This window comes from Odocoileus virginianus, chromosome 23, assembly GCF_023699985.2.
Source record: "Odocoileus virginianus isolate 20LAN1187 ecotype Illinois chromosome 23, Ovbor_1.2, whole genome shotgun sequence".
In the NCBI taxonomy this organism is placed as follows: Eukaryota; Metazoa; Chordata; class Mammalia; order Artiodactyla; family Cervidae; genus Odocoileus; species Odocoileus virginianus.
Genome location: NC_069696.1, coordinates 48859571 through 48882854, shown reverse-complemented (window position 1 = coordinate 48882854; position 23284 = coordinate 48859571). Strand labels below are relative to the sequence as shown.

General features: G+C 42.1%; 1 protein-coding gene across 6 annotated transcripts in view; it reads left to right on the top strand.

Moving 5' to 3' along the window:
• ANO4 (anoctamin 4) overlaps positions 1–23284 on the top strand; it is a 427540-nt gene that overhangs the window by 200607 nt on the left and 203649 nt on the right. For all 6 annotated transcript variants that reach the window (XM_070454084.1, XM_070454083.1, XM_070454082.1 and 3 more), the window contains one exon: positions 12129–12320. In XM_070454084.1, coding sequence (XP_070310185.1) covers positions 12129–12320 — 192 coding nt within the window. The remainder of the gene's footprint in view (positions 1–12128; positions 12321–23284) is intronic.

The window sequence follows — 23284 nt, the reverse complement described above, 5'->3', positions numbered from 1 at the left end:
AACAGATTACTGTCTGTAAAACATTTAAGAGATAGTTTGTGTCAGTAAGTCACAATACCTGAGCAATGTTTTCTAAATATCTTAGTGGTGTTGATCTAAGACAGGGGTAGGCAAACTTCTGTAAAGAGCCAGATAGTAAATATTTTCTGCTTTGAGAGCCAGACAATCTTTGTCACAACTGCTCAGCTCTGTTGTAGTACAGAAACAGTCATAGGTGATGTGTGAACAAGTCTGTGGCTGAGTTCCAATAAAACTTTCTTTACAAAGACTGGCGATTGGCCAGTTTCGGCCCATGAGCCATAGTTTGCTGATATTTAATCTAAGAGAGATGGCAGAGGATGAGATGGCTGGATGGCATCACCGATGCAATGGACTTGAACTTGGGCAAACTTCAGGAAATGGTGAGGGATAGTGAGGCCTGGCATGCTGCAGTCCATGGGGTCACAAAGAATTGGAGACAATTGGGTGACTGAAAAACAATCTAAGAGAGAGTTTGCCCACTACACCAGATATTTAATGCTAGTGAATTTGGAGATCAGCAGCCACTAGGAGACATATACTTAAAAACAACGTTATTGTTGTGTTTATTTCCCCCTTCCTTATTTTCTGTGAGACTTGACCTTGCTGTCATCCCACATTTACTGAATAAAGTACTGTAAATCATGGTTAGCTAAGGCTTACGATATTCACATTGCTCTGAAAGTGTACATATCTGATTCCAGTCACTTGATTCATTAATATACTGAGGCTTGGCTTTAGGGACAGGCTTTTCTCAAGGGCTTCCCTTATAGCTCAGTTGGTTAAGAATCTGCCTTCAATGCAGGAGACCTGGATTCAATCCCTGGGTCAGGAAGATCCCCTGGAGAAGGGAATGGCAACCCACTCCAGTATTCTTGCCTCAAGAGGAGCCTGGCAGGCTACAGTCCATGGGGTCATAAGAGTTGGACACAACTCAGCGACTAAACCATCACCACCAACAATGATGACCAAACAAGTTTTGAAAGACCATACAGAACGAGAATATGTGACTGTACCTTGTTTTGAGCAAATCATTTTGCTAAATATTTTGGCACAGTGGTAAATTATTTCAAATAAATACTTACTTAAGAAAAATGGTTAAGAAAAATTGGGGTTTTTTTTGCAAAAATTTAGACCATTTCAAAAGGGCCTTAAAATACAGTTGTTGTTTTTTTTTGCCAGAAGCTTTCATTAATTATTAACTCTATCAGAAACGTATTTGTCAGCACCAAAATTAGTTGAGATTAACTTTATAACTCAATCATATAAATAATGTTCATTATTCCTTTGAAATTATCATTAAATTCCATTTAAAAGTTACATTTCAAAGTCTTGTGTAATTTAATGCCATTTTGTTGCTGTTTTTTTGTTAACATTTGTTAAAGCGCCTTTAGAAGCACATCATATGGCTGAAAATCTAACTGCGCCATTATTAACATAGAGCTGTAATCAGTAAATGATTAGTGGGCTGCATTCTCGAGTTAGCTTTGATAAATTCTTTGTTTCTTGGTCAGTTAAATTAAGTATTGATTAAGGAGATTCAGACAGGGCTAGCTTCCCCATCTCCCTCCTTCCCTGGCCTGCTCTGGATGTTGGGGAGCTTGTGCTGACTAGGGGATTGCCCATTGTCTGTGGCCGTGGCTGGGGTTGGGCTGACGTGGGTGAGTCTTAGAATCATTATCAAGAATATTAACCAGATTGGGGAGAGATGGGAAGCTGAATTAGTGGCCTATTGCTGTGGTAATAATTACCATACAGTTTGGCTTAAAATTACACAGATTTATAATCTTACAGTTCTGCAAGTTAGAGGTCAGACACAGGTCTCATGTGGCTAGAACTGAATTGTCAGCGGAGCTGTGCTCCTTCTTATGACTCTGGGGGAGAATCTGTGTCCTTGACTTTCCCAGCTTCTAGAGCTGCCACATTCCACGGCTCCTTCAGTGAGCCAGCGGCGCGCATCTCTGACTCCAGCCACAAACGGATCTCTGCTTGTAAGGACTCCTGTGATTAAATTGTGCCCTCCTGGATAACCCAGGATAATTTCCGCCAGAGTCCTCATCCGCATCTGTGAGTCCCTTTCACCACATGTAGTAAGGTATTCACAGGTTTTGGGGATTAGGACTTGGATATTTTAGGGGAACCATTATTCTGTGTGCCACAGAATTTGCATTCAGAGTATTGGATTTACTGTCTGCACTGCCTGTGTTCCCATTCTAGCTTCTTGTATTTTGGCATCCATTTCTGTCTCAGTCCATGTGAATCCTTTCTTTTCTCAGTTCCCCGCTTCTTTGGCCTTCCTTGAGCGTGTCATTCTCTTGTTCCCCTTCTCTTGCTGCATGCAGCATTGCTGGGAAGGCTAGCCAGGCTGCCTGGGTTCAAATTCTGGCTGTGCCACTTACTTGTAACCTTTGGTCAATTACTCACTACTTCTGTACCTCAATTTTCTCTCTGTCACATGGGGATAAAGAATGTATGTGTATTATAACCATGTATGATTGACACAATGCTTAAAGGAGGTGATATGTTTATTACTCTTAGAATAATATCTGGTACATGGTTAACCCTCAACCAATACTGATTGTTGTTGCTAGTTATTCTCCTTCTAGAAGTTCCTCCAGGTTTTATCTGTGATCTCTCGCTTCTCTTGCAGGCTGTCTTAGAGCTTCACTATTCATTCACCTCTAGCAAAGAACTCCAGCCAGAAGCGTGTCCAAACTCTACACCTTTATTTCCGGCAATGCTGAGTGAACATTTTATTTTGTTGTCTCAGGGAACCAGAGACCCAGTATATCCAAAACTGGACCCATTTTGTTGGCTGCATCTTGCCTATCAAAATATTCCATCCATGTTTTTATTTCTTTTACTATCTTCAGATCCAAAGTTAATCTTGATTCTTTCCTCCCACCTCTAAACATTAAAAAGGTTATCCAGTTCTGCGGAGGAGAAGGCAGTAGCACCCCACTCCAGTTCTCTTGCCTGGAAAATCCCATGGACGGAGGAGCTTGGTAGGCTGCAGTCCATGGGGTCGCTAAGAGTCGGACACGACCGAGCGACTTCACTTTCACTTTTCACTTTCGCACATTGGGGAAGGAAATGGCAACCCACTCCAGTGTTCTTGCCTGGAAAATCCCAGGGACGGAGGAGCATGGTGGGCTGCCGTCTATGGGGTCACACAGAGTCGGACACGACTGAAGCGACTTAGCAGCAGCAGCAGTTCCACAGAATCTGCTCTCAGTCTGTCTCTTCGATCTGTTTGTGTCCCTCCTGTCACTACTCTGATCCAGGCCGCTATGACTCTTATCAATAACCTGGATCTATTGCACAGGATGAAATCGAGGAGTCTTCTTAAATCCCTGCTCTGGTGATGTACCCCCCACCTTGCTCACCTACCGTCAGTGATTTCTCATTGTTTAGAGTGAAGATTATACTCTTCAATACAACTTTCAAGGCTCAAATTCTCTAAAATTTAATCCAAACAAAAGGTGTTATGGTCATTACATTCAATCTAACCAGCCAGTGTTAATGCTCATATGTCTTACACATGCTTGAGACTGGACACCTTTTCCTTGCCAGAATTGACTCTGTCCTTTCATGCCCTCATGCCTTTGCTGCCAGGAATGCTCTTTCCCTCCATCTCTGCCTTTTAGAAACTTGCCCAGCAATCCAGGCTGGGTGACAATACCACCTTCCTTGTGAAGCGTTCCCTAACAGCCCTTTACTTAACTTTCCAAGTCAATCCATGGACCAAATCCAGCCAGTCACCTGGTTTTTTAAGTGAAGTTTTGTTGGAACTCAGCTGCACATTCACTTACCCATCATCTGTGGCTGCTTTGGGGCTACCATAGTAGAATTGAGTAGTTGCAACAGGAACCATATGGCCTGCAAAGCCAAACATTTTATTATCTGTCTCTACAGGAAAAGTGTGCTGAGCCTTCCTTCCTCTTCAAGCATACATATTCTGAGCTGTGCCTCCACATCTTGCTGCTATCAGAGTTGCTTCTGCATAGCTTTTCCCCTTGTGACAGCATCCTCCTCTTACAGACATAGATTCGGCCTGCATCATCCTTATTTTTGTCCTTGGGCCTGACATGATGTAAGGCTCATGAGTTGTTGATAGAAATAAATTGTAATGTAAAAAATCCTTTTTAACTAAATTTTACTCACTTGCCAAATGACTAAAATCTTACATAAAATACTGTTCCCTCTAGGAGTTAATGCCTATCATTTGATGTCACTGATAGTAAACCATCTTGTGTTTCACTTCTAGAAGCTTTTTTTTTGACTGCCAAGATAAAATTGAGTCCAGTGATTTTATGAAATAGTACTCTCGTACTATTGAAGTTGCTTGATTGGTAATATTTAGTGAGTGGTTCCACTGGAACTTGGGATTTCAGTGCATATGTTTGTACCAAGTGTGGGTTTCACCATGTAAGGTACATCCCTGGTTTCTACTTAGCTGTTTTTGTCACCTATCCCTAACTCTGTGTACCTGGAGTGTGATAATATTTAAACATATCATTATGAAAAATATGAAATAATTGAAGTCCTTTTGGAGAAAGCGGGGGTGCTTTACTGGCTTCTTAGAGATAATTGAAGATTTCAAAAGAACTCTTTTCCAAGGTATAATTTTCAAACTGCATATTTCCAAATGCCTATATCCATCTTTTCGCTCCTTAAATATCACCTGTAACAGTTTTCTAATAAGTTTTATATCTGTCTGTGTGTGGGGGTTGGGGAGGGCAGAAGGTAGAGAGAACCTTGTGCCTAAGTGTATGAAACACAAGAAAAACCCTTGAACTTCCACAAAATGACAAGAAATTCATAGTCATTCTCTCACTGTTTCTTTGAGTGAAAATGTGGTGATTTAGGATAAGTTAAATATCACAGGATGAGATGAAATGAGAAATTCAGAGTGTTAGCCTTCAGAGTAGTGAGGAAGAAAAACTGACCCCAAATGAGACAGTCTTGGGGAATAAAAATGAAGGATAACAATCATGAAGTTTTTGAGAGCCTTCCAAAGAAGTTTTCAGTGATGTTATTGAGTTATGAGGATGTAGAACCTTTGACTGTTAAAACTGAGGGAGATGGATTTGCACAACACTATCATCAAAATTCAGGTAAAAACAGCATTTGAATTAAGGAGCAGATTTTATCAAAAGGACTTCCTGTGTTGCAGAGAGTGGTTGGGTTGAGGACAGTAATAAGAGGCGGTAAAGCGCCCAGGGTCTACCAACAGGGGGAAGCCTTTGTTTTTACTTGCTCAGTCGTGTCTGATTCTTTACGACCCCATGGACTGTAGCCCACCAGGCTCCTCTGTCCATGGGATTTCCCAGTCAAAAATATTGGAGTGGGTTGCCATTTCCTCCTCCAGGGGATCGTCCTGACCCAGCCATTGAACCCACGTCTCCTGTGTCTCCTCTATTGTAAGGCGTATTCTTTACCTGTTGAACCATCCAGGGAAGCCTTTTCAATGTCTAAAGAGGCAAGGATAGCATTAGAGCCCAGCAGAGTTGGAGCCATGGGAAAGGGACCACCTGACAGATGCAGATCGCCTTGGGCCCTCAGAAGTCTTGAGACAGAGAGCAGGGAAGAAATAACTCAGCCATCACCGTTTGAGCACATTTTCTGTCTATGTTTTCATCATGTCTGCTGACATTGCCTTGGCTGAAGCAGATCGTAATGACCAGGTCCAAAATGAACAGAACAACGCACTTCCTTTTTTACTGGAAAGCACTGATGGGCCACATGGCAAAGAAATATTATGAAGAATTGGGGTTAGTCATCTACTGTGTCACTGTAGTTTCCTAAAATGAAGTCCTTCTAGAAGAATTCTGTAGCAAGGGGGGGAAAGGAGACTCTAAATCAGTCCTAAATCAGTCCCATAGGCGAGAGAAAAATTACCAAAAAGGCTATAAAGAATCTAGAAGTGGATTTACAGGAGAGAAACCCTGGTAATTTATCCCTGGCATTTTATTTGACACTTGAATGTTGTTTCAGGCTCTTATCTTGTCTGATTCTGTAAGTTCTTTGTATAGACACTGAACCAAAAGTTAAGTCTGGATAGTATCATATCTAGTCCTTAGCATTTTATTCTCCTTTCAAAGTGCTTGAATGCCAAGGTGATGTGGCTTTAGAGAGACAACTGTCACAATATCACAAATAACAGCAACTTGGCAGGAAGTCCTTCCTGGTTTTGATGTGTTGGTACTGCCAGGTTTGTGTAACATACGGATGCCAACCCATCAAATAGCCTGTTCCAGGGAAGGAAGATCAAATAGGAGTAGACATGTTCGTGGATTGTGTGATGGGGGAAGGCTGGGCAGCAGCAAGTCCTGTCATCAGGCCCCTGGAGATGGATTTGTTCTCCACCTTCGTAGTTAAATCTGAGAAAAAGAGAAAACTAGAAATAAATATCCCTTTTCATGGATTAGTTTTTAATTAGGAACAGGTGAGTCATATTTAGCTTATGGTGATATTCAAAACATGGTTTTTCAGTGTCTTGAAACATAGTTGATCTAAGAAATGACAAGGAGAGTGATGCGGCACATTGGCACTGTTGCTGCAAGTTGTAAAACATTGACAGGGCTCCAGATGTTCCTGTGGCATAGAGCGCCTCTGAATCACAGGGATGACATTTAGATGAAAGCAAATCGCTTCTACATAGGCACCCTTCTATCACACAACGCGGCCAGAGCTAGTGCAGTTTGGGAGTAAGCCAGAAGCAAAGAGCACAGAAGAATTGTATTTTATTGAGCAAAATAATTACGTTTCAGTTAGAATTTTTGAAAACAAAATGTACAAGGAACTTAGAAGAAATCTAAGCTTTGCTTTATCAAGACATTAAACACTTCCTGTATTCTGTGGACAGACCTGTTGAATTTCCCAAGAGCAGACTCAAGAATGGTGGGAAAGATGGGCTTGAAATTTAGGAGACGGAGCAAAGTAAGAATCACTTGGAAGATAACCACACATAGGTGACAGCTGGAGACACAGCGTGTGTGAGAAGATGGAGACAGAGAGAAGATCCACATCAGAAGCTTGGGAAATGCTCGCTGTGATGATGGCTCCCAAATATACAGCCATGTGCTAATCCCCAGAACTGGTGAATGTGGCAGTTGGAAAGACTTTGCAGATGGGATCTTGTTTGCTGATGAGTTCGCTGGTAAGGATCTTGAGATGAAGAGATTAGCCTGTATTTTCCAAGTGGGCCCAAAGTGCCATCACATGCATTCTTAAAAGGATGAGCGGGGGCAGGAGACAGACAGAAGCACAGAGGAGGAGGTGATTTGACAGTAAAGACAGAGACCGCAGTGATGTGCTCACAAGGCAGAAAACACCGAGGACAGCTGGCATCCGTGAGGTGCTGAAAGAGGCAAGGAACAGATTTCTCCTCACAGCTCTGAGAAACACCTTGATTTCAGGCTTTTAGCCTATAGGACTGTAAGATAAATTTCTGTTGTTTCAACCCACCACAGTTACTGTAATTTGCAACAGTAGCCCCAGGAAGTGAGTACCCCCACCTTTGGGAACAGGAAGGGAAAGAGATCTTAGAGTTAGGAGTTCAGTTCAGTTCAATTCAGTTCGGTCACTTAGTCCTGTCTGACTCTTTGCGACCCCATGGATCACAGCACACCAGGCCTCCCTGCCCATCACCAACTCCCAGAGCCTACTCAAACTCATGTCCATTGAGTCGGTGATGCCATCCAACCATCTCATCCTCTGTCGTCCCCTTCTCCTCCTGCTCCCGATCCCTCCCAGCATCAGGGTCTTTTCCAATGAGTCAGCTCTTCGCATCAGGTGGCCAAAGTATTGGAGTTTCAGCTTCAGCATCAGTTCTTCCAGTGAACACCCAGGACTGATCTCCTTTAGGATGGACTGGTTGGATCTCCTTGCAGTCCAAGGGACTCTCAAAGAGTCTTCTCTAACATCACAGTTCAAAAGCATCCATTCTTGGGCACTCAGCTTTCTTTATAGTCCAACTCTCACATCCAAACATGACTACTGGAAAAACTATAGCCTTGACGAGATGGACTTTTGATGGCAAAGTAACGTCTCTGCTTTTTAATATGCTGTCTAGGTTGGTCATAACTTTCCTTCCAAGGAGTAAGCATCTTTTAATTTCATGGCTGCAGTCACCATCTGCAGTGATTTTGGAGCACCCAAAAAATAAAGTTTGCCACTGTTTCCCCATCTATTTGCCATGAAGTGATGGGACCAGATGCCACGATCTTAAGTTTTCTGAATGTTGAGTTTTAACCAGCTTTTTCACTCTCCTCTTTCACTTTCATCAAGAGGTTGTTTAGTTCTTAACTTTTCTGTGATAAGGGTGGTGTCATCTGTATATCTGAGGTTATTGATATTTCTCCCAGCAGTCTTGATTCCAGCTTGTGCTTCATCCAGCCCATCATTTCACATGATGACCCATTCCATGTTTTAGCTATTGTAAATAGTCCAGCACCCACATTTTAACCACACACTATACACTTGTCATCCTTAAAGGCTTGTGTTTCTCGAGGTCCTGACTTAAGATCTTTTTCAAGTAAGATAGATGGTAGGTCTCAAGAGGAAAAGTCGTGTTTAAAAGATATTTTGGGGTAGAAGGGAGGGAAGAAGAGAGATTTGATATCCCCTGGGCTCCATCTTTTCAGCTGAGTGGGAGAGGAAGTGATGCTGACGTTGAAGGAAGCAGCCAAGCCTCAGGCCTGAAGTTGTCTAGGGAAGAGGATGAGGGTGTGATGAAACCAGAAGCACTGCATTAAAAATGGGTTACACGGGTGAGCATGTCGTTTTCTTGACCAGCTCTTGACTCTGTGCTGTGTCTGTGCCTGTGGAGTCTTTGCACCATGCAGGACCCAATGTGCAGAGAAGGAGCTGAAGAAGGGGAATTGTTACCTCCGTCTCTGCATGGAAGGTACTTGGGAACTGAGGCGAGAGTCAGAAGGACACTGTGTGACCCTTGTCCTTACAGACTCTGGAGCTGGTGGAAGAAATGGGTCGTCTGCCGGCCAGCAGTTACTGAGAGTACAAGGCCATGGTGTGATCAAACTAATGGCAAGTTTAAAGAGATTGGAGTGCAGACTTGGGCCAGAGGAGTTGGAAGGGCTTCGGGAGGAAGAGGCAGTTTCTTACTGACGAAGGTGTTTGGTGACTGGTCAGGAACCAGGGAGGCATTTCAGATGGGTGGAAAAGGGGGGGAACAGGTGGTTTCATAAGAGTTGGGGTCTAAAGGAGTGTCAGCACACACTCCCTTCCAACCCTGCCTCATTAAATTATTCAGAATCACTACTGACTTCATACAGTTCACCCTAGGATTGATATCTCATTCATCAGGCTACATGCTAAAGTGGAAGAGATCAGAGTTCAAATTTGTTGCTCACTTGTTGTGTGGCCTTAGGGAGTAGCTTCACCTCTTGGGCCTCAAGTTTCAAATGTAGAAATGCATACTGTCTTTTAGGGTTTTGATGAGGCCTTATTGGGATAATGATCAATATTGAGCTTGTTTTAGATAATTAGTGTCAACCTTTTCTTTCAAAGAAGTTAAGAACAAGATGGATGATGCCCTTTATTTGCTGACAGTTCCTTTCTGAAGATGTGACTGCTGTGTGTGTGTGTGTGTGTGTGTGTGAGTCGCTATGTCACGTCCGCCTCTTTGCGACCCCATGACTGTAGCCCCCCAGGCTCCTCTGTCCATGGGATTCTCCAGGCAAGAATTCTGTAGTGAGTTGCCGCTCCCTTCTCCATGTGACTGCTGATGAGTCTCCTGTAAATGTCAGCCTTCTGTAAGCCTGGAGTATATTTGCTGTCCTGTGGACTGTTGGTTTACACACCTCTCCTGCATTGATTTAGCCACCATATGAGGAGAGCTCTGATGGGCCAGTCTCTTTGTCTGTACCTCTGAGAATTCCTAATTCATGGAGGACCCAGATGGTTTTGCCCCAATTACTCTATAAAATACCCATCTTCCTCATATCCACGTTTTCCTGGTAGTACTTGTGAATTCTTTTTTATTTTTGACCTTTTCCCCATCATCTACATTATTAGATTTTTAAATCAGGAATTCAACAGTTTCGAGTACCTGTGCTGTTTATTTCCACTGTGTAATTTTTCTTCGCATTTCTGTCATTTTGTGTTTCCTTGAGGGGTTGTTAGGTAACAGCTAGAAGTGCCATGCTGACTCACCATTCTGGTTTCTTCAGCCCAATAATCTTTAGAAAAAGGACAAGAAAATATGATCTCGGGAGAGCCATCTATTGCAGACTGAGACTGTTGTATGCTGTCTGGTGTTGACTTAAAGTGTTTCTCCCAGCCCCTTCATCTGTCACCTGAAAATCTATCTGCATTCTTCTGGAGTCTTTTTTTAATATTTATTTTAACAAATGTATTTATTTGGCTGCTCTGGTTCTTAGTTGTGGCATGTGGGATCTTGAGTCTTCGTTACGGTGTGTAGAATCTTTTAGCTGCTTCATGGGGGATCTACTCCCTCAACCAGGGATGGAACCTGGGGCCCCTGCACTGGGAGCGCAGAGTCTTAGCCACTGGACCACCAGGGGAGTCTCTCTTCTGGAGTCTTTATGGGCCTGCAGACATTTGTCTTGCACCTCTTTGGAAATGTGGAGCATATCGTGGTGGGAGGGAGCCTAGCAGAGAGGAAGGATGCCAGACGGCTGCTGTGGTGATAGTCCTGCTCAGAGGAAGGCTCACACTTGCCCAGGCAGCTGCGCATCAGAGCAGGGCATGCAGTGGGAGGGGAAGGCTGCCAGGCTGTCTCCCGAGGGGCCACCCAGCCTGGCAGGCTTTACCAGGGTGACTCTCCCGACGGCAAGGTTCAGCCTCCCAGCATTGCAGGCTGAGTTACAGTTCATGGGGCAGAGTATCCTGTTCGTGAGGAGGTAGATGAATGGACACCCAGAATACCAGCTGTTAATCTACGCTGGGGACCCTGTCTTCCAGGGAGATGGCAACACTCATGTGATGACTGTCTCCCTGCCCTGGAAGCCAAATCCTAATCTGAGGTTTGTCTGTGAGCACTGTCAGAGTGAGGGCAGTTAAGTGGATAAAGGAGAGAAAATTTGTGCATCAGTGCGGTCTGCCTGTGCGTTTGGAAATCTTGAACTTTGGGGCTGTTGCCTGGGTGGGCACTGCCCAGGTTTGTCTCCCTTATATGTTTTGTGCAATTTTTTTCTGCATTGTTATTGTTTTTCCCTTGGCTGACTAAACCTCATTCTGATTTGAGTCATCCTTTCTTAAAATTCATTAGAATTTACAAATTGGCCCAGGTTATATCCTCCTCTCCTCCTTGGAGAAATTTAAAAATAACTCTGCATACCTCTGTTATACCCCAGATTGCTCAGAATTTTAAAATATAGCTTATATGTATCAGCAGATATAATCCATATCAATATAATTGATGTGAATTAATGTAATCCAGTATTATTTTTGATGAAATTGACATGAAGTCTGGGATTTGCTTCAAACTACTCTGGCACCTAGAAAGCAAACCAACAGCAAAGGGAGTGAAATAGGTGAAGATTGGAAAGTTTTCTCAGCCTTTTGGAAAGATCTTTATTTGTTGAAACTGGACGGTATGTGCGTGGGGTCCATCATACTATTCCTTTGACTTTTAGTGTGTCTGAAAATTTCCCAGATAAAATAGCTCTAAATATGTACATCATTCTAAGGTTATCAGAGGTATAAATCTGAGTTCAGTCTGTATTCTGACTTATACATGAATACTTTGAAAAAATTGTTTGATTTTTATTGAAATTCCGGATATCACAACAATTTCTAATCCTCATTGCCCCTGACAACAGCATGCCAATTATGTGCATGTTTTTTAGGACTCGGGAATAATTCTGCTATTTAACTTTATTGGATCTGTGTATAAAACTCTTGTCACAATAACTGACGATGTCCATTTTTGACTGAAACAACATTCAGTTATTTATGTAATGTGAAAATCAGTCACTACCATAATTTTAGTATTACTACCATCCCTTAAGAATGTGAAACAGTTACTGAGTGCTTTCTGGATTTTATGCCAGAAAATAATTTGGTGTTTTAGCTATTATGAACCGACTTCTTTGATATCACGGTGCTATTTCTCATTCCAGGTTTAAGTTTATCTATTCATGGGGCTGAAAAGCGTTTGCAAATCCACCAACGGCGAAGTGTGGCAAGCCGCGCAGGGTCACGCCGCCTGCCCGTGGTCAGGCATTCCTCACTTCCACCAGGCAGAAGGTCAGTAAAAATGGAGACGAGCTCTTCTGGAGTCACTAATGGAAGAACCAGAGTCTTCCACCCAGGTAACGCATGGGGACGGGTCAACAGGGACCTGGGTTAGCAGCAGCCTGACTGCCTGTACTATATTTTTGTCATCTAATTCTACCACGCTTCCAGTTAAGCTTACTTTTTAAAAGAGTCTTGGGTTTTTTCCCCCTTCTCTTCACTTCCATCAGTGGTAAATGTCCCCAAGACTAATTGGAGGGAAGAGGGCTTGAGGTATCAGAAAAGGTTAAGGCAACATTCCACAACATTCTACTTTAGGTAGAATCTAAATGAAAATTCCACTGAATAGGCTTGCTCAGTTCAGAAAAGTTTACTGCGGAATAAAACAAGACAGAGATTTGGCCAGTTTCTTGAATTTTGCTCTAAGACAGCCCAGGGGAAATGTCATGGTGAAAATGCCCACTTTGAAGCCTCAGTTATGTGGTTTAACTCGCCCGTGTTTCTTTCTCAGGTGAAGGGAGACAACTAAAGTCGTGTGAATTTTCAAGGCCCTGGGAAGTACCTGTGATCTCTTAAAAATGATAAAATGAGTCTATATCAAAGTTGGTATTTACAACCTCAAGTATTTGGGTGAAAGGCTCATTTAAGTATTCATTCATTCATTCATTCAACACATTTCTTGAGTGCCTGCTATATGCCAGGCTTTGTTCTGAAAACTGAGGAAAAACAAGTGAACACTATTTCTGACTCTGGAAATAGCACATTGTGAGGAAATTCCAAGGTCACATATTTTAAGTCTCCCCCAGTCCTGATTCCTGTGTGTAATGTGCTTTCAGGGGGCCAGCCAGCCTCAGCTGAAGTCGTTTCCTTCTCTTGCCATGTCATCTTCCTTCTCTCAGCTGATACCCTGGCTTCCTACCCTCACTGAGAAACCCACGGGCCATTGGGCCTGAGACTACAGGTTCCTGCATCTCCAAATATATCTCTGTCTACGCCCATCCTTCACTTCTCTCCTCTGGTTGTCAGGAGGCGACGGTCTTCCCACTGTCCTGACTGAGCTTTCACCTGTGTCCTTCACCAGTGGCCTTGACCACCCCTCCTCTCTTGGACCTTGATCGTTCCCCTCAGTTTGTGAAGAAGGCTGAAGCTTCTCATTTTAATCATCTTCATTTGACACTGCAACCTTTTCTCACTTCCGCCACTTCTGGTCCCTCCAAAGCCAGATTTCTGAAAGGGTAACTGTTGGCTTGGCTTCCCAGCCACTTGTCAACCCAATGCAGCCTGGTTTCTGCCTCATCCACACCATCATGGCTCTTCTTATTGACCCGCTTTCACCACAGTTTGGTGGGTGGCAGACTCTTCTGATGCACCCAACCACAGTGGACCACCACTTCTTCCCAAAGCATATTCCCTGACTTCCATGGCGACCTGCTTTCTCCGTTCTCCCATCACTTCTCTCACAGGTAACTCCGATGGTTCCCCAGCCTCTAGCATCTCTCTTGTCCTCTTGCCTCTTGTCACAGTACATGCTTCACACCAAATACAGAATGACTCATCTTCACCCATGACCATGCCATTCATCTTGCTTGTCCTACTCATTCCAGGGTAAAGGCCAACCCTCTTAGTATGTTAGGAACAAATGCCCACCATAATCCAGGCCGTAGTGCTTCTCATCCTTTTTTGCTCCTTTCTGTCTTAAACTTTACACTCTAATGTATCAGCCAAGGTTCAACCAGAAAAGCAGAGCCAGGAAACTTATACTAGAGTTTTACTAAAAATCAACTTACATGATTATGAGGGCTGTCTAAGCAGGTCTGAAATCCATAGGGCAGGCTGTTAGGAAGGGCAGACTGGGAGCCATGAGCACGGCAGAGGTTGCTGTCCACGGGTACAATTTCTTCTCTAGGGAAGCCTCAGCTCTGCTTTTAAGACCTTTTGCCTGATTGAATGAGCACCCCTCCCTCATTGTGGGATAATGTCCCTTATTTGAAGGTAACTGATGATGGACTTTAAATCACCTTCACAGCAGCATCTTGGATTGGTGTTCACCAGTAACTGGGAACTCTAGTCTAGCCAAGTTGGCACATCAACCAGACCTTGAGGTCTGATCAGACTTACTTTCTTTCAGCTCTCCAGACACATGATACTGAGTCATGCCTCTCCACCCTTGCTCATGCTGGTCTCTCTAGGTTACCCTGATTTTGTTCCATAATCTTGAATATTTTGAAATGGTCTGTCTCTCCACCATAAGATCTTTAAAGTCATGGATTCTGCAATATTTATTTTTGTATCTCCAATAAATAATTTTTAGGGTAGGACTGAACTGACCCTTCATTAGCTGGTTTTCAGATTATGACTATAGAGTTCCTTAAATTTTTTCCTGGCTTTTTAAAAGTGTAATTGACACATTACAATCGCTTTCTAATTGCTCTATCAGCCTTTCAGCAAATGTCTTACTGAGGGCCAGTTTGGTTGCCAGGCACTCGTTAGGTACTGAGAGTGAATGAAACAGAGATCCCTGCTCTTAGAGAGTTTCCATACCATCCAGGGGAGATAGACGATACATAGACTTGGTAAGTAGTGTTTAGGAAGAAGATAAATATTATGGATAAAAGAACAAGGAGGGGTAGCAGGTGGTGGGGTTGTGTGTTGCATTTGTAATCAGGTGGTCCTCAAGGTGTAGGGATTGTGGAGAAGATGTGTCATCAAGGGCTAGAAGGCATGAGAGCCCTGTCGATGGGCAGGTTCATTCCAGCCCAGTGGACAGGCCCTAGGACAGGAGTGAGTCTTGCAGTCTGAGGAAGAGCACTGGACCCCCTGAGCCTGGACTGAGACGCACACATCAGCTCAGTGGGCTCAGATGCAGCAGGGCCTTGCAGAGCGTGTAAGGACTTGGACTCCTCTGTGAAATGGGAGCTCTTAAAGGGTTGTGAACAGAAGAATCCTGTAAGTGGACATATTTTTTAAACAGGATCACTTTGGTTGTTATTTGAGAATAGATTACAGGGGTAGAGGATAAATGGGGGAAGGTCAGATAGGAGGCCACCATTAACAACCCAGTCAAGACATGATGGCTCTTCCTAAGGGGAGCAGAAGTGGTGGTGAGAATTTGGATACTGGATGTATTTTAAAGTTGGGCCAACACAATTTCAATGGGTTAAATGTGGAATAAGAGAGAAAGGAGAGCTAAGTACAACTTTATGGTTTTTGACCTGAGTAAATGGGATTGGTATCAACTGATATGGAGAAAGCTGAAGGGGAAGCAGAATTTAGGATTTGAGAGCAGAAGTGGGGTCAAAATAAAAAGTCTATGGGCAACTGAAGATACCACATGGATGGTGGGATAAACATAGTTGGAGTTTGAGAGACTGGGGTTTAAAGCCATGGTAGGAAAAGAGATGACCAGATGGAGAAGGGGGACAGGATTAAGGGCTGAGATCTGTTGCACCCCAATAGAAGAGGTCTCAATATAAACCACCAGCAAAGAAGACAGAGAAAGAAGAAGAAAGCTGGTCAGCAAGGTTGGAGATAAACCAGAAATTATGTGTCTTGGAAATTAAGAAAGTCTTACATGAAGATAGGGGTGATTATCTAGGTTAAATCTTGCTGAAAGTCAAGTAAGATGAGGAATGAGAATTGGCCTCTGATTTTAGTAAAGTGGAGATGGATGGTGATTTTGAGAAGAGCAATTGGTGAAGTGGTGGGGACGAAACCCTGATTAAAGTAGGTTTCATAGAGAACGGAAGCATGTGAATCGGATACTGAGAATATATACAGCTTATTAAAAGTAGTTTTGCTGTGAAGGGTCATGAAGAAATAGGGCAGCAGCTGGGGGAGAAGTGAGGTCGAAGAGTTTCTTTTCAAAATAGCAATCTCCCATGGATCATTCATGGCACTGGGGAGATGAGGGAAATGAGAGCTGTTCGCACAATAGAATCATGCAGCGTTTATCTGTGATACCAAATGGGACGGGAGAGTGTGTGGATGCTGGAATGTGAGGAGGGTCTGAGAAGTTCTTTTCCCCTGTTTCAGGGCTTCCCTGGTGGCTTACATGGTAAAGTGCCTATCTGCAATTCAGGAGACCTGGATTTGATCCCTGGGTTGGGAAGATCCCCTGGGGAAGGAAATGGCAGCCTGCTCCAGTACTCTTGCCTGGAAAATCCCATGGACGGAGAAGCCTGGCGGGCTACAGTCCATGGGGTTGCAAAGAGTCGGACACGACTGAGCGACTCTACTTTCACTTTCACTTTCCCCCCCGTTTCAGTTTTATCTGTAATCTGGGAAGGAAGGTCATAGCTGAGAACGAGGAAGGAGTGAGATGGATTGAGAGGGTGGTATGCTGGTGTAGACAGTGGAATGTAGTTGCCAGCCCGCATTAAAAGGCTATTTGAGGTTCATGGTCATAAAACCAAACTAGGACTAGTTACCATAAGTTGTGTGTTTTCCTTTAACCTTGTTCAGCTACTTGAGTGAAAACATAGAACATATGTGAGTGAGTGAGTGAGTGAAGTTGCTCAGTCGTGTCCGACTTTTTGCGACCCCATGGACTGTAACCTATCAGGCTCCTCCGTCCATAGGATTTTCCAGGCAAGAGTACTGGAGTGGGGTGCCATTTCCCTCTCCAGGGGATCTTCCCTCCCAACCCAGGGATTGATCTTCTCTACCCAGGGATCGAACCCTGGTCTCCCGCATTGCAGGCAGGGGCTTTTACCGTCTGAGCCCCCAGGGAAGAGCCGAACTTCTGTTGAGTTGTCTTTAGTTTAGGATTGTGATCTTGCCAAGGAATTGGGAAAAGAGAGGGGGAACCAGAGGTGCCCTAGAGAGAATAATGATAACAACTGATCATGTAAGCTTGGTACAGAGGGGACTGAAGATACCCAGGGGCATGAGTTTCAGTGGATAATTGATAGAATCAATTTGTTGGGGGTCCCAGAGGGGTTGAAGGGGTGTTGAGCTTAAGTTAGGGGAAGAAGAGCTGAAAAGATAAGAGGGGTAATCAGAGAGTGAATGCAGAACACTGATATTAAGGAGAGCATTGCTGTTATTAGTAATGGCGAGGTCAAGGCTAGGGGACGAAGTTAGTGTAATATGATGGAGGGCAAGATCAGTGGAGAAGATAATTCTCAGGGAATGAGAGGCAAGTGTTTGAGAAAGCTCATCTGCATGGATATTGAAATTGAATAGTTTGGGGAGAGTGACAAAAAGCCAGGAGTTAACCTCATCAGGAAATGAGGGGACATGATCTGGAAGGCAGCAGGTGGGTGCAGTGATGGTGGAGAAAAGGTGATATAATAAAACAACCTCAGAGTCCAGGCTGAGGATGTTTAGGGAAGAGGGAAGAACAGCGGTCTAAAGGTGGCATTGAGGGCTCAAGGAAGATACTTCCCTTCTCCAGATTCTTTGGTGTCAGGGCTGTGGGAGAAAAATAGTATTGTAGGAAAGAGCCTAGGGAAACCAGTGACCTCTGGGAGGAGCCAGCCTTTCCTTAGAGCAAGAAGATAAAAGGAGCAATCTGAGAAGACAGGTGGGAATAGAATTCTGGAAGGCCCAGTGGAAAGGTTTCGAATGTTGGGACCTTCAATGGCTCTCTTATTTTTCCAGACCACCCTGAAGTTCTCCACCCTGAAGTTCGCTTTTTAATTCTCCTCTGCTTAAAAATCTTTATGCTTGTCTAGAACAAAGGCCAATGTTGTGAGCCCAATTGTTTGAAGCCTTTACAAATTCACCTCTCCCTGTTTTTCTTGGAATATCTTTTATATACTCCATAACCTGCCTTGTTCTACTTTATCCTTAGCTCTGCGCTATTTCTCAGTAGTAAAAGCCTCAATAGGCTTTTACTCTCCCGTTTTTCTGCCATTGTTCAAGCTCCACCCTCTTTTTGGAATGCCCCTGCCTCCACAAATCTCTCTTAAGCCCTTCTCATTGCTCAAAATGTAACCCAAATTCCGCCTCCTCCTAAAAGCCTTTCTGGGTCCCTCTGGTCAGAACTTCTCTCCCACTTGCACAAAACTTGGAATCTAATCCACTCACTGGATATAGGTTTTCATTCTGAAATTATACAGAGTAAGTCTATATTTCTTTTAGTGATGACCTTTTAGTTGATGGAAAACTCATCTTGAGCAATTTTCGAACTGAAGCATTTCCTAGTTTTTTCAATGCTTCCTTTGACAACATAGTTTTCACATTCTTTTCCCATCCTACCCATTCTGCTCTTAGAAAAAGTCTTATTTCCTTGTTGCACCTTTGGAAATACATTGGCCAGAATTGTATAGAATATTCTGTTTGTGTTTGATTGAGGCAGAAAAGAGTCTTTGACATCCTCTACTGATATTAATGTAATAAACATTTGAAGAAATGTTATTAAGATATTTCCTAATGGTGTAATATCAGCATATCTTGTCAGTACTTTTACCTTAAAAACATATCACTGCATTTATCTATCATAAGTTTATCATAGATTCTTGAATCCTACTGGCGTTGGTTGAAACTATAAAGCCATTCCTTAGCACAGAATTATAATTAAGGAAAATCATAATAAATTATAGTTAGAAACCTGATTTTGAAAATATATGTATTTAAAATTCATATTATTGAGATACATATGACGACTTCAATTCTATCCTATTTTTAGTGTACTTTTTTACTAATGCATCACAGTTCTCTTTGGGAGATTATAGAAGAGCTCTCAAACTGAATTTCTTATTTGCAGTGAGTCATAGATCTTAGAAGCAGCACGTGCATTTTAGTCATGGTGAAGCCTATTAAGTCATCCATCTAATTTTTACAAAGTTAATAATCTTGATTCCCAAAGTGCTTTCTAAAAGCCCACTCAGACTGGTTGTTAAGCATGAAAAGAACAAGAAAATCTTACAGATCTTCCATGCCATCAGCCCTGAACAATTTCAGTTCATTTATCCCTCTTTGAGTTTACAAGCATTTCTGAGTGCCTACCATGTCCTAACAAATATTTATTTGAAGGGTAGATCTTTGGGGCTGGAATGGTGTAGAATTCTATTACTCATGGACCTTAGGTATCTCACAGTCATGTCCAAAGAGACCGTCAGTCAGGGCTCTTTGGTTATAAACAATTAAAACCAATTATTTAATTCAAGCAAAGAAGGAATTTAAATTTCAAGGATATGGATGGAAAGCCTGGAGAACTAGCCTTGGGAAAAGGAACAGATACCAATAAAAGAACTATTTGACTTTCTGGAATAAATGAATCCTTACCACTTTTCTTAGTTTTCATCATTTGGCTCAGTTTTAGAAGACCTGGAAGAGATCCCTGCTGGCCAAGGGCCTTTCCCTTGGTTGGGGAGAGAGTGGTGAGAGATCAAAGGATAGGACAGGACACGTCTCCCTTGAGCAGGAGATAGGACCCCTTGATTTCTCCTCCCACTGGGACTCCACACAGTAAGGGAACGACATTTCCCCAAAATGAAATAGAAGTGACATTACAAAAGGGAAGTGTACATGGAAGCATGTCCATTATACATGGACCTGTGCTTAATATGCTATAATAGAATTCATTGTATTAAGGGATAGAATAAAGATGTAAATAAAATTGTGGTAACATTCATAGCAAGGGGAAAGATTTAAGAAGTATTCAAAAGGCCATATGATTTTGGACTTTGAAAGTCAACTAAGACCTCTATATAGGGTGGGGTGATGGCCATCCAGATATAGGAAAGAGTGTAGTAATAGTGCATTATACTGGTGATCAGTGCAAACTCTGTTGTTAGATGTTTTAAACTCACATGTTACCTAATAGCTTTGCAGACTTGGGCAAATAACTTAATTTCTTTGAATCTGTCTCCTCATCAGCACAAAGAGAATATTCATACATATCTCACAGTGTTAGGGTTGCCAGATGAAACACAGGACTCACAGTTAAATTTCAGATAAATAACAAATACCTTTTGATGTAAGTATGTCCCAAGTATTGCATGGGTCACACTTATGATAAAAAAAAAATTGCTAATTTATTTGTAATTCAAATTATCTGGCCACCCTGTATTTTTGTGTGTTATATCCGGCAACCCTATATAGCGTTGTTATGTCAAATGAATTCGTTCATGTAGAATGCTTGATATGATCCTTGGCACAGTAAGGTGCCAGGAGCAAATGATGATGTTTGTTGTCACCGTCATCATAGAAAAGGTTCAGAAGTCTGAAAGTCTGTCCCAGAATCATTTCTTACTTGGTTCTTGAGCCGTAGGACAGTTTCCCAGTTAACTTGTGCCAGGACAACATTTAGATGGTTTCTCTTTATGCTGCGCTGACACAGCAACTGTTCACCTCCACCTTGTATTTATATGGTTTGTCTTTCCTTCTGATTGTTTCAAAGACTTCTCTTGTGTTTTGAGTTCATTTTGACCTTATCTTTTAGCCACTCATAATCAGTGAATACTATTCCCCTTTATGGGCAAATCATTGAAGTATTAAATGGCACCAGGCTTGGAACTATCATGTAAGGGTCAAGAAGACTCAACTGAAGCATTGATTATGAATTTTTGAGTTTAAAATTGTAAAGCTTGGTGAGCATGGGATCAAATTATCCCAGTATAATGACTGTGCCATGTGAAATAGAATTAATTAGAAGCTTTGTGAAATCTAAAATGCTTCTTCTATTGCTTTTCCTTTATCTGATAGGCCCATTATAGAATCCTAAAGAAATGCCATTAGTCACAGAATTTGTCCCTTATTCTCTTCTAGAGTTGGTAAAATGATGTTTTGGTAATATGTTTCATTACTTCTCAAAATAATGTCTAGCATCACTGACTCAATGGATGTGGGTTTGGGTAGACTCTAGGAGTTGGTGATGGATGGGGAGGCCTGGCATGCTGTGGTTCATGGGGTCACAAAGAGTCGGATACGACTGAGTGACTGAACTGAAAAGACTAGGCAGCTCTGCCCCCCTTTATACATGATCATTTCCCTCTTATATAGATATGGTATTTAAATGCTGGTACAAGGTGATTTCACAGGAGAGAAACTTTAGGATTTTGTTGTTTTTAGGAGCTAGAATAACTATGATACTTTCTGTATGCAAAGGGTATTAAATGTTTGATAATAATATAATTACAGCTATCATTAAGCACACTACCATATTCCCAACCTCAAAAACTATTCAGCTATTTGCATTCATTATTCCATTTAATTCCTCTAATATCCTCATGCTGTCATCCTTGTTTTGTGGTTGGGGTATCTAAGGCACAGGGAAGGTTTAAGTAACTTGCCCCAAAACATGCAGCCAGTAAGTGGCAGAAGCAGCATTCCAACTCTAGTGGTTTGATTCATTCATTACCTTCTTCAGTCAACTTGGTAGCAGTATTTCTAGCAAGTTTGTATTACAAAGCTTTGGAATATTTAAATTTAAAGCCCTGTAATCATTCACACCCTAGTGTAACAAGGAAGGGACCATAGGATTCCATTGAAAACACATATAGTCACCTTAACAGGTTATTGTTTCTTTCTATTGAATATGTCAGTGATGGTCCACTTTCTATCATCTTTTTTGTTCTACTCTACATTAGACCTTTCCTTTTTCTTAAATTCAGTTTTTATTGGAATGTAGTTGCTTCCCTGGTGGCTCAGATGGTAAAGTGTCTGCCTACAATGCGGGAGACCTGGGTTCAATCCCTGGGTTGGGAAGATCTCCTGGAGAAATGGCAAGCTACTCCAGTATTCTTGCCTGGAAAATCCCATGGACGGAGGAGCCTGGTAGGCTACAGTCCATGGGATTGCAAAGAGTCGGACACGACTGAGTGACTTCACTTTTACTTTCACATTAGACCTTTCTTTTTTCTTAAATTCAATTTTTATTGGAGTGTAGTTGCTTAGACCTTTCTTATTTCATCTTCCCTTTTTCTAGTTCCAATATTATGAAACTCCTTCCTGTTTCCCTGAGTTTTAAAGATTACTTTCTGGCTCTCATGTCAAGACCTGGTCTCAAGTTAGGGAACAGAATCAACTCAGCAACTATTTTTCATATTCTGTTTCACTTCAGTACCAGAGGCTGTGGGGAAAAGAAGAAGAGAAGTTAAGGAGAGATTTGAAAAAAGCCAGCCAAGAAAGATTTGTCTCTTCATTGACTTGTTTCTTGGTCTGCCAAAATGAAAGTCAAAATTCAATTCATTCTTTAGGAAAAAAAATTAGGAAAGAATAATCATATGGTTAGTCTTGACCACAATAATAATCATGATCCCATCGCATTCTGTTAGGTAATACTCTGTTGTCTGAGTTCTCACAGCAGCCTGGGAGGAGAATTAGCCCTATTTTACTGTGGCTCAGGAAATGAAGTTACTTGACCACAAGTACAAATTAGTCGTCGATGGACTTTAGCTAAAACCTTTGTCATTAGTTTCTTAGGAGTGTTTTTTTCCCCCACTGAGCCAACGGTTTTTCTTGAGGATGAAAATAGTTGAATGTGAAATTTAGTATTTTCTCATCACTTTATCTGGAAACAAACATTTTATTGAGAATTATGCCTGAAACTTCTTTATTGAGCCTGAGGAATCTGAATGTTCTTCTTGAATAGATCTCAAGCTGGGGTGAAAATACATATTCATTTTTCTGTTTGTGAGATGGATTTTTGGTGTGACTGAAAGATAAGATCTTCCATGCGGTTTTGAGAATATGTGGGAGAAAAACCAGCTACTCTGGAACTCTCATTTCTCACTGCCTTGAAGGTAAATGTGGTGTCTTTCCAAATGGTGGTTTAGAAATAACACTAATCATACTTCATTTGAATCACATCCTCTTTAAGTATTTTTTAAATGTGTGATGTGAGTTTAGTAAATAGAGGGGTGCTTAGGAAAACAAGCTATTTTGAGCCTTGAAATGTGGGCATTGGGATCTGTGCTCCTTGCTATCATTTGCTGAGTAACAAAATTGTTTTCTAAAAATATATACCAAATTCTTCTCTTAGCAGTGTTCACTTTTTCACCTCTGCTGAGGTACATATGCACATATTTTGACCTATATAATGCATTTATTGCTTCCCAGGTGGCACAATGGTATAAAGAATCTGCCTGCCAAT